Genomic DNA, 12912 nt, shown 5'->3' with positions numbered 1-12912 from the left:
GCTTGATAAGTATATGAATGAAAAGAGCTGGGTTTAAAAAATATATTTTACTTTTTATCATTTTAATTTAATTTGAGGATGCAACAACCGAGATGGACCAATAGATTCCATGTTGTCCCAAAATATTATGTTATGTTACCAATAACTATCGAACGATACCTTTTCAACAGTCAATGCACGCTTTTTTCTAAATACTGAATGATACGTTTTCACGTCTGTGAAGATATTTGTCTAAATACTTAGTGACACGTTCACAACGGTATGTTCGTATCTTTCTATTAAACAGAGCAAGCGAATCTTAGCCTTCCCTGCTGTGGTACTCTATTTTTGTATATGATAGACGATTATTGTCCATATGTTGACTAGAACTTACTACACAACCAATCTTTTGAGCAACTGCTAGAATGCTCATTAAATTTGAAGCCTCTAATTATCTGCAGAAAATAAGTACACTTGAAAGTCCTTAACCCAAGATTAGCAGCATTTTCGATGAGTTCAGTTTCATTTTAAAAGATGGGATGGAAAGCTAAAAGGAGACGACCCAACCCCTTCTCATGAGTACAAATTAGTGGCCAGATTACAGTACTAACGCTATATTACAATAAGTAAGCCTGAGTTAAGTACCCACTTGTAAAAAGAAAAATAGTTATAGAGCTGTTTACTCCCGGATTTTTGAGTCTATTTATTTTTATTTTTTTCAATATTCATGAAATAAAACAACAATTACGATGAAAGAGTGAAATGTCAACGAGCAAATTAAACGCAGTCAGTAAATGAACAAAAATCTTTGTTCTTTCCTACAAGAATCAAACTACCTTGTCTGCATCTTTACAATCTGCAATATGGCGCAAGCTTCTGATTGAAAACTAACAATAGTTAATCCTTTAATGTCAAGAAAAACGAACTACTGTATGTGATATATAAGAGACACTCGTATTATTGATTAGGGTTAAAATAACAAAAGAAATGAAGATCAAGATTAACACTGAATTGCTTGATTCTCTTTTAGGATATAACAAAAAATTTTCATCGGGTTTAACTTCAGAAAATTTGTAAATTTAGTGGTCAAACTATTTATTCGGCTTTTTTCAATGACATATAATGTATTTGGGCTATCTATTAGTAGTCTCTCCTCACTAACCCAGAAAGAAATATTATTCTTCAAATTCAATTTACCCAAGAAGCAAACGTATTTTTCTTTCAAACTGGTTTAGCCACCAGATAAATATATAATTTATCGGCAATGATCTTTCTAGGAAAACCAATGTATGCGGATAAAGATTCTAGGCGACTGCTACTACTGTGTATCAGGACTACCCGTCTCCAGGCCTAGCCACGCTTACAACTGTGTCCAGATGGGTCTACAGATGATCGAGGCAATAAGGTAAGGGGTAATTCAATAAAATCCTACACCTTCACATATATCACATGTTTAATCCACGTGCATACGGTAATGTTTATATAAAGATTTAATGATAAGTTGTTGGCCTTGTTGTAGAGCTCTGGATTTCAGATCTGGCGAACCGAGTCTGAATCCGAGCGATAGCACAAATTATTCCTTTAACTTTAAGCTGTAGGTGCGTTATAAAAATGACAGTTAATTCTTTAGGATGGACAGTGTGCTGATTAGCTGCCGTCAATCTGGACAGCAGATGGCATTAGTAGCTTTGCCATAAATATATAATATGGATATTAATAATATTACTAACTGTACATTCAAAGAGTAAGTTTCGTGTTTTTATAAAAGTTATTGCCCAATGTAAATTCCTATAAGAACTTCTGTATACTATGATATTACAGAAAAATGGTATGGCGGTCCCTGACTTCGAACTAATGACCAAAAGGAGGGCAGCTAATCAGTAGCACCTGCAACCACAAGGACGTTGTATAGCTCTTTTAAACATATAACGGGAGTGGCTGTTACTTTTATAATGTGTCCAAAATTGAAAATACAGGACGTATTTAGCAGCATCACGCCTGGGATTCTAGACCTTTCGATCACAACCTCATATGCTAATTATCAGGCCATATTTGGCCCACATGCTTTACATTAATTGAGTGTTTCTCATGTTGTTGTAAGATATAGGGTCACGGTGTAGTACTAGATGCTTCATTACATATACCTTATTGTGGAAGGTATTCGAAACTAACATTTTGAAAAAAAACTGTTGCCCCAAACTATTCGGAAATAGGCCGTATGTTTAGCGCTGTTTACAGTATGAAATGCATGGCTAACACAAGCATTAGTAAACATTTTGATAAATACCATTTCTCTGAGTTTTGAGTTTGTTCTTTTTGTCTTCGAGATGGCGTTCAAAACTTCCTAGAGTGTTTCAGTAGAAGTTATTTTGGGTGCCTGGCTCGTCAAAGTAAATTCTATACAAATGTCTTAAATCTCTGTTGGACACGCTCACAAAGTGGAATGGTGAATTATCATGGGAGAAAAGTATGGTATAGCTCCCGGTTCATAGTGTCAATCTGTCTATAAGGTTCAGCGATATATAGCTCCCGGTTCATAGTGTCAATCTGTCTATAAGGTTCAGCGATATATATAGCTCCCGGTTCATAGTGTCAATCTGTCTATAAGGTTCAGCGATATATAGCTCCGGTTCATAGTGTCAATCTGTCTATAAGGTTCATCGATATATATAGCTCCCGGTTCATAGTGTCAATCTGTCTATAAGGTTCAGCGATATGCAGCTCCTTGTTCATAATGGATCTACTTACCTGCTGTTCTGAAAATGTCATGATTGATGGATTAAATCCCAGCTATGTATTTTGTTTAACAATTCCTTACAAAGACACCAAAGCAAAGAGCGTTATATGTCGGTAAGGAGGTCAATATTACATATCAGTGCATTAAGATGTGTTTCACTTGTTCTGTAGATCACCTACAGCGTCATTTAGGATGCTTCGGACCACCAAATCTGCATCCTATATTCAAGACGTTAATATCATCGAAGGTGCATCCTATATTCAGTACTATTATACCCTCAATTGCATCCTATGTTCAGGGTATTAATGCCATCAAAGTACAACCAATATTCAGAAATTTCATAGGGCCAAATTGCATCCGATATCCGGGACATTAATACTACCAAAGCTGCATCCTAAATTCAATACATTAATACCACCAAAGTGCAGCCTATTTAGAACATTAATACCACCAACACTGCATCCTATATTTAGTACATTAATACTACCAAAGTGCAGTCTATATTTATGACATTAATCACACCAAAGCTGTATCCTATATCTAAGACATTAATACTACCAAAGCTGCATCCTATATTCAATACATTAATACCAGCTCAACTTATATTCAGGACATTAATACCACCAACACTGCATCCTATATTTAGTACATTAATTCCACCAAAGCTGTATCCTATATTCAGGACATTACTATCACCCAAGGGCAGCCTATATTCAGCCTCTTTGAAGGTCTATGAGCCCATGTTTTTGTGGCACCATAAATCCAACTGGCTGGCTATGGTAGTTCTTAGATTTTGCAAACCATACAAAGCACGTTCTTAACTATTGCTGTAGATGTCATCGTTTAATACTTATTTTCTAATATCATGTACATATAACGTTATAAGGCCTATTCCTCTTCCATCTGATAAGAGCTACTTATTATTGAACACATATACTGTACAGTTACACAAAAATTTTAAAACGTAGACATAACTTGTTCTAAAAAGAAAATGAGTTATTTTACTGGTGTATATTATTAACTGTTTGTAATAATATTGCTGTTGAGGGCACATATTTATACATTACAGGTTAAGATAAACATGTTATTGTTATATTACACTATATAGGTTTGTACGAGAAGCAACTGACGTCAATGTGGACATGCGAATTGGGATTCACAGTGGGAACGTGTTATGTGGAGTCCTTGGTCTCCACAAGTGGCAGTATGACGTGTGGTCTGATGATGTAACATTGGCAAATCATATGGAGTCGGGTGGAGTTCCAGGGTAAGTTTGAATAATATAATGGAATTCGCAACGGGAAGGTGTTATGTGAAGTCCTTGATCTCCATAAGTGACAATATGACGTGTGATGTGATGATGTAACGTTGGTATATCATGTGAAGATGATGGAATTCCTGGGTAAGTTTGAATAATATATTAAGATTCACTGTGGGAAGGTGTTATGTGGAGTTTTTGGTCTCTATAAGTAACAATATGACAAGTGCTCTGATACGTCTCATACATATTCACAGTAGAGGATTTTATAGTGATTGTAAGTTCTTTTGCTTAGATCCGAAAATGCCTACAAAATACGATATACAAAAACTTTAAAGCAGCAAAACACTATTGGGAACATAAAACAAAACATTAACTTTTGTCGATCTTCATGATTTTAGCCATGGCGTAGTGGCTCATAGAATGATTCTGAGTTTTTGCTTTTTTTTCAAGTACAAACTTGTAGCTCATATCTCCGCCATCTCTTGACCGATTTGAGATCTAATCACAGTTTTGGACTCAGGAGGCCAAACCCTTTTGATTGATGTATTTGACTACGTCCGAGGTCTCATAGATTAATTTTCTCCAATCCTGCCTAAAAGAGTTTCAATTTGAGTTCAGACTGGTACAGATCTTTGTGAGTAATAAAACCAAATCGGATATACTCGCACTCCATGCTTGGTATAGTTGTCACACAAAAATATAGGTAATAAAAAAGAAAGAAAAGGCTTCATAGATTAATTTACTCTAATACTGCCTAAAAGAATTTCAAGTGTCACGACTGTTGAGGATTCCCGCTTGTTTTTTCTGGGCATAGATACTTCTTTACTTGTTGTTGTTTGACTTTGTAAAGTTCCTTATATTCTTTCTTCAATTATACATATGAGTCAATCAAATCGTCTTGTGATAAATTTCGTTTCACTTTTAGCAGATTATTAGATATTTGTGCTTTTCTGAACTAGCGGATCAAAGATTACACCAGGAACAGGAAATATAATTCTGTGCTTCCACTGTTTCTGCGTAATTTCAAAATGCTGATTCTAAAAATCATGATGAAAATTCTTGATCATCACTAGCTTTCAAGTTCTGATAGATTTCTTCAAAATATTCTTATACATCGTGAAAATAACACGTAATCATATTTCGTGTTCACAGCATGAGCAACAGTATCGATGGCTTAGTGTTCTCATTGTGTAAAAGTACAATTTTCGACTAACTTTAAATGAGTCGATAAAAAGTATCCATTCTTGAGGCTGACGTTCAGTACCTAATTCTTCATTAGTATATCGACATTTGTACAGAAACACAAAGCATCTTACATGTTGTAGTGCGAAGTAAGACTTTAATGGTGACTTTGGTAAACTGAAACTATTGTTTCTGGAGCTAATAACTTCAATTTCTGTAAACGAGAGCCAAGATGTTCCCATGCTGCTTTGATAGAGACAAGCCACGAATCAGATCATTTAGCTCTTCTTGTATGACCAGATGAGACAGTTATGTTGAGGTTCTACAGGAACATAATTACAAACTGAAGAGGATGAAGATGATTTATTGTCTTCTTCGCAGGATAACTCTTCTGTTTCCCAATTCGCTCTTGGATGTGGCACTGGAAGACCACCCCCATGTGGTACTGGTTTCATTGGATATGGCACTGGAAGACCATCTCCATGTGGTACCGGTTTCATTGGGTGTGGCACTAGAAGATCATCTCCATGTGGTACTGGTTTCATTGGATGTGTCACTAGAAGACCATCCCCATGTGGTACTGGTTTCATTGGGTGTGGCACTGGAAGACCATCTCCATGTGGTACTGGTTTCATTGGATGTGGCACTGGAAGACCATCTCCATGTGGTACTGGTTTCATAGGATGTGGCACTAGAAGACCATCTCCATGTGGTACTGGTTTCATTGGATATGGCACTGGAAGACCATCCCCATGTGGTACTGGTTTCATTGGATGTGGCACTGAAAGACCACCCCATGTGGTACTGGTTTCATTGCAGGCGCAATACCTGGATATTTAATGTACTGTTTAGTGTCATCTAAATATCCGGAAATACTACATGCAAGAATAACAGTCAGTTAGATGATCTTTGGGCTCACATCATATCACGGTAACTGCAAATGGCATACTTGCTGACTTCTTATTGAGCCACTGTGTCAAGCCAGATGTGCAAACTGTAAAACACACATGTGGAGCCAATTGTTTTTCTTGGTCACCAATTTTACACTCAAAACAGTGGTAAGCTACCTTTACTTTGTGTGCGATTTTGTCCTTCGTGAAACTGTAATATATTTTCTACAAATGTAGCAGAAATTCTTTGTGTGGTTTTTGCACTTTCGACTTTACTTGAACTGGATTCAGACAGCATTGGTAATGATTTAAAAAATATATAAAATAATTTGTGTTTACATAATGAGAGCTTAAAAGATTTAAAAAACAAAGCATAATTTGATTATATCGCGGGTGTGATGGGAGGAAGAAGGTCGGAATTTGTTTTGATTATGCACAGAGCGAGGCAAAGTGACCAACTGAGTGAGTCAGAAGCAAATGAGAGAGTGGCGTTTCACTCTGCCCCTTTTATGCTCAATCGAGGAACTTCTCGAAAGTTCTAGCAAACTGAGCAAGTGAGGGTTTCGTGATTCCCGGGCAGAGCAGGTGAGCGTGGGGATGAAGGAAATGTGGTGCAATTTGCTACAGTTATATAGAGAACAAATAGCATATGTCAAGAGTATATTTGGAATTTTACACCAATACAAGACAGCCAATATTTGAAATGATAAAAAATGTATACTTTTCACTCATTAATCTGTCCAAGTAAACTTAATTTTACAGCATGAATCTATTGTTGAGTTGATTGCATGGTATTTCACATAAAGCTAATAAAATATTGAGATATTGGAATAACTCAAAATCTAGAGGTGAGGGACAAATTCAAACTACATGTTTGAAATCAGCATCATCAAATTACCCTGAACCACTTGAGTTTTCTCCAGTAGCAAAACCATTTTTTCCAGTGTTATAAAACAGTTGGTTCTATTAATTTGTTGTTTTTTAAAAGATACTCCTAAATAAGGGCTTCTTGTTGATGCAACATTTTGTGAAACAAACGAAATTAGATTGTTACCACTTGCTAGTGGCTTCTTTCTTCCGAAAACGTAAACTATAGATCATTAAATAATTTAGTTGTGAGAGTTTGAGGCTATAAGACATATTAAATTATAAACTGTAAAGCTGTTGATTGTGTCTTTGGAAATAAACGAAAGTAGAGATCATCGAAAAGCTTGTTGTAGGTATTTTATCATTATAATAGTATAAAATTAATACAACTAAATAGGGAGAGTTAATACAAATAGATAGCGAGATTTCATCCAACTAGCTAAGGGAGTTAATACAACTAGATGGGGAGTTAATATAAATAGATAGGAGAGATGATATAACTAGATAGCGGAAGTTAATACAACTAGATAAGGGAATTAATACAACTAGATAAAGAGTGTTGAGTTAATACAGCTAAATAGGGAAGTTAATACTGTTAGATAGGGGAATTAATACAACTAGATATAGGAGTTAATACCATTAGATAAGAGAGTTAGTACAACTAGATAGGGGAATTAATACATCTAGATAGAGGAGTTAATACCATTAGATAAGAGAGTTAGTACAACTAGATGGGGGAGTTAATACAACTAGGTAGCAAGAATTAGTACAACTAGATAGGGGAGTTAATACAACTAGGTAGCAAGAATTAGTACAACTAGATAGGGTAGTTAATACAACTAGGTAGCAGGAGTTAATACAAATTGATAAGGGAAAATTAATACAACTTGATTTGGGGGAGTTAATACAACTCGATATCGAGAATAAATACATGATAATTAGTTGCTGGGAGATGATACATGTTGGAAATATCACGAGTCAACAGCCTCGCTCCCACCTAGTTTACAAATTCGCTCACATTAGCTTCTCAGACCTGAAAAAATATTCAGTGTAGATTCTTAAAGATCCCTCCAAATAGTGGTCACCAATAAAGATCCTCTAAAAGGTCTTTCCATTTCAGGATTCAATACAACGTTACTATTAACACTGTTACGCGTGTGTAATGATACGAAACGCAGAAAAGGGTGAAACGACTTGGTACGATAGAAACGAAATTACAGTAATATTTAATTCCGAGTTTTTTGTTTGTTGGATTTCGTGCCGTGCTGTCCCTAAAATCGAAGTGATAGAACATAGAAAAGGCGGTTCATCAACAACACCCACATGCCAGCTCTTGGAAACCTCTTCTAAAAAGAATAGCCGGATTTCAGTGTTACTCTTATAACGCATCCTTGGGGTATGAAAAGCGATGTTTGTTTGTTTTTTGAGTTAGGGGTACTCGAAAAACAGAATCTTAACTTCATAGTCTGGCATGATTATACTGGGCCACGCTCGGCCTTTTCGTTCACAGAGCAATGTCACATATTAAATCTCTAGACTGTGCCAAAGAAAGGTATCATTACTGTACTAGGAATTGAAACAAATTACTGATAAATGCCATTCATGTTAACTTATAAATATCAGTTGAACCTTTAAATTAAGCCCACAGCAAAGTTATTGCACAAAAAATCAATACACGTTCAATTCGATTAGCTGCTAAAGATTACTCGTAATAAAATGTAAACATTAACAAAACAGATAAAAAAGTCACCATAATATATATATATATGCAGTATACTGTGTTTGGAATACAGATTGATAGAAGTTTTTTTGTTCTCCGGATATAGGCGTGTCCACATTACCCAAACAACTCTTCACCACCTAGATAATAACTTCGAGGTCGAACCAGGATATGGTCATTTACGTGATCAGTATCTTGGAGAACATCAAGTAGAAACGTATCTTATCATACCGCCAAAGGTACATGTTTCATTCTATTCATTACTCTATACTTGTCTCTAATACTTTAGTTTCACCCTATCAGATCCTTCATAGTTCTTCTGTATCTTTATAAATACTCATACCCTTGGAAACAACAAACTATGCAAAAATGCCCTTGTAGTAACAGCAAACTGCATAGCAACCATCTTCCTTACGTTATTTTTTTCTTGGGAGACTTATGTGTCTAGTAATAGCAAACCGCATAACATCCTTCTTCCTTCCACTATTTACTCTTCAGAAACTTAACAACAAACTAAATAGCAACCTTCTTCTTTGCCTTATATTATTTTGAACTATATATCATTTAGAGTTTATAAACTATGGAACATCTTTTTAATGTGTGTTAGTACACGATTGATTACTTGGGAGCAGCAAAGTTTGGGTTGTAGTGACAGTAAACATTCATTACCTGTTATGTGGTTCTTATTCTAGAGTGGTAACTGTGATGGGGTTACGACCAAGAGGAGAAGTGTTATGGTCAGACCTAAGTCCATGACTAAAATGAGCAAGTCAGTGGAATGTTGGGGAGCAGAAATACCTTTTTCCAATATGTCTGAAACAGAAATTGCCAAAAGTATTGGCGTGACGGTAAGAAATACAAATTGTCTGTTAAGTAGCCCTTATACTCTTAAACGTTTATTATTTAAAACAATGAGAAATAGCTTGAAGCATCAGTATATAAACAGTAGGAAATTACTAAGTTACTAAACCACAGTTTAAAAGACTCTTAATTTTCGCTAATGGTTAATATTAGATTATATACAACATCAATAGTAATGCTTTGAACTTACAAACAAAAAGAAATTAATTACGTTTTCTCATGATTTCTTTATTATTATTACATTAGTTTGTTAAATCATTTAGTAAGCGGTAACAACATTCTTACACTTTCTTAATGGATGTTTTTTTAGAGTCTAGCGTTGATCGAGGGTAACATTTTTCCTGGTTCTAGCAACGTTTTCAATTGTCGGTAAGTATAATCTGTTATCGCAAAATCCTTATCATAAGGTGTTACTCACACCTTATGACATAAGAGATGTGGACTTACAGTTGATGTTACAAACGAGAAAAGGAAATACAGCTGACGATACACGAGAGATAGGTTCTTATTGAGAGCTGATGATACACAAGAAAAATGACTTAATGATGACAGATGACCCACAAGAGATAAGGACTTACAGATGATGATACATAAGAGGTAAGGACTTAGTAATATTGATGATACACAAGAGATAAGAGCTTAGTAATGACAGGTGATACACGAGCGATAAGGACTTAGTAATAACTGACGATACACGAGAGATAAAAATAAGGACTTAGTGATAATTGATGATACACGAGAGGTAAGGACTTACAGCTGTTGATACATAAGAGGTAAAGACCTACAGGTGAGGATACACAAGAATTAAGGACTTACAGATGATGATACACAAGAGGTAAGGACTTACAGTTGATGATACACAAGAAGTAAGGATTTGCAGATGATGATACAAAAGAGTAAGGACTTACAGTTAATGATACAAAGAAGTGAGGATTTGCAGATGATGATACAAAAGAGTAAGGACTTACAGTTAATGATACAAAGAGGTGAGGATTTGCAGATGATGATACAAAAGAGGTAAGGACTTACAAATATTGATACACAAGAGGTAAGGACTTACAAATATTGATACACAAGAGGTAAGGACTTACAGTTGATGACACACAAGAGGTAAGGACTTACAGCTGTTGATACATAAGAGGTAAAGACTTACAGTTGATGATACACAAGAAGTAAGGCTCGTTTATCATCTGTCATTATTAAGCCCTTATCTTCTGTGTATCATCAACTGTCAATAAGTCTTTAACTTTTTTGTATCATCGGCTGTAAGTTCATATCTCTTATGTCATCAGGTGTAACACCTTATCTCTTGTTTATCATCAGCTATCGGTAAGTTGTTATCTCTTGTGTATCAAAATCCACCACATACAATTTGAATATACTAAATTTCGATAACCCCTTGCTTCTTGTATTTCATCAGATAAGGCTCAATTAAGAGATCAGTTTGGCTTTACTATTGACAATTAATTTGTATTGAACACCACAGAAAACGTATTCAGAGCTAAGCACACGTTTATCAATTAATTTGCATAAAGAAATCGCAGTCAAATACACGTTTATTAAGTCTAGATAAAGTAGTGGCAGCCAAATATACGTTTAAGTTCTAATAAAGTAGTCGCTGCCAAAAGACACGTTTATTAAATTTTTAATAAAATAGTCGCAACAAAAGATACGTTTATTGAGCCTAGATAAAGTAGTCTCAGCCAAACACGTTTATTAAGTTATAATAAAGTAGTCGCAACCAAAGACACGTTTACGAAGTCTACATAAAGTACTCGAAGTCAACTATACATTTATTAAGTCTACATAAAGTAGTTGCAGCCAAAGATACGTTTATTAAGTCTAGATAAAGTAGTCACAGCCAAAGAGACGTTTACTAAGTTCTAATAAAGTAGTCGCAGCCAAAGACACATGTATTAAGTGTAGATAAAGTAGTCACTGCCAAAGATACGTTTATTACATTCTAATAAAATAGTCGCAGCCAAAGACACGTTTATTAAGTCTAGATAGTCTCAGTTAACGATACACAGATGAAATAGTCTCACTTAATGTGATATATCACTTAATATATCAATGATACAATGGTGATATTTTCTACTTTATCTGTGTACTGACGTACTCTAGTTTTATATGGTTTCATCTGATACTAGGATTATCAAGCATGAAAGTTGTTTTATATATCTAAAAGTAGCAGCTTGAACGTTGAAGTAAAATTTGCTAAAATATTGTAAAAACAAATGAATATCTAATAAATAGTTTTTATCATTATATGTGAACTACGTTTTTTATTGCCCTTTTTCTATCACGCAGAGTTCAATACTTCTTAGAGTAATAACATCAAATACCCAGTTGTAAAGTGTTTATTTTACTTTTGTCAAACACTATAAAATACAAAACACACATTTGCGTTTTTATAATTCAAAAAGAAAAGAAGTAGTGGGTTGTTAGAGCATGCTTCCGTTGACTGGAATGTTCGCTGGTGTGGGTAGCGTGTGAGTATAGTATGTGACACTGTAGTAACACAATGTCCTTAGTGAAAGACACCTCCACGACACTCTCAAGGCTATCACATGTCACGAGAAACAATCTCACATAAAAATATCACAATTTTATCTTCGTTCCAAAAAATGATTACGCATTTTGGTGTGAATTTTCTGAAATACTTTATTTTTGAGAAATTATAGTATTTGAAAAATATTAACTGCGTACAAAAAATAACGTCACATAAAATGTGAATCTGGTGAAAGGTACACACTTAACCAATAAACCGTTCACGTTCGGCGTATCTTGAAAGGTACACACTTAGTCAATAAATCGTTGACGTTTCTCTCCAGTTGAATATCTAATAAAATGTCCTTCTTCCATTAACTACAACCTTTATAAAAAATATATTTCCACATTTTTTATTCTTAGCCAATGTGTGAGTTCAACGGAAGACATCAACCCTATTTTTCTCAGATTTACCAAGCAGGACCTGGAAACTCACTACCAAAGTCAACACAACACGCACTTCCGTTTGTACATGGGATGCGCATGCGCACTTTTTTTCTGCAGCTGCATTATTCAAATACTGACGCTGCCTTTGTAAGTATACATACTATTTTATTTTTATGCAACACTTTTTTTTTGTCGTAAAATATATTATTATGTTCTAAATCCTTATGAAATAGAACTGTGTATTTTTAAATATTACATTTCGAGATAAATTTCTTTATTGTAAATCTGTAGACTAATGTATGATTATTTACAATTAACGGTATTATAGATCTGGTAGTGTATAAATATTACATTTTTTAACATCTTAAGATGAAAACTTGGTATTTTTTCAGAAATTATTTCTGTTATGCAAATATCTAAATTTCATGTTTTTATATTAATAATCCGGGAATTAAATACCATTTCTGTTATCTGGGCA

General features: G+C 34.7%; 1 protein-coding gene across 1 annotated transcript in view; it reads left to right on the top strand.

Annotated features, from left to right (window-relative positions):
* The window catches only part of LOC106468404 (adenylate cyclase type 2-like), a 36165-nt gene extending 23580 nt beyond the window's left edge, over positions 1 to 12585 (top strand). Inside the window, exons 7-12 of the mRNA XM_013928832.2 lie at positions 1257 to 1384; positions 3825 to 3983; positions 8743 to 8875; positions 9329 to 9484; positions 9808 to 9866; positions 12411 to 12585. Of these exons, the coding sequence (XP_013784286.1) occupies positions 1257 to 1384; positions 3825 to 3983; positions 8743 to 8875; positions 9329 to 9484; positions 9808 to 9866; positions 12411 to 12585 (810 nt within the window). The remainder of the gene's footprint in view (positions 1 to 1256; positions 1385 to 3824; positions 3984 to 8742; positions 8876 to 9328; positions 9485 to 9807; positions 9867 to 12410) is intronic.
* Positions 12586 to 12912: the final 327 nt, after the last annotated feature.

This window comes from Limulus polyphemus, unplaced genomic scaffold, assembly GCF_000517525.1.
Source record: "Limulus polyphemus unplaced genomic scaffold, Limulus_polyphemus-2.1.2 Scaffold2997, whole genome shotgun sequence".
NCBI lineage: Eukaryota > Metazoa > Arthropoda > Merostomata > Xiphosura > Limulidae > Limulus > Limulus polyphemus.
The sequence above is the reverse complement of the archived record's forward strand: the minus strand, read 5'-3'. Positions and strand labels throughout refer to the sequence as shown.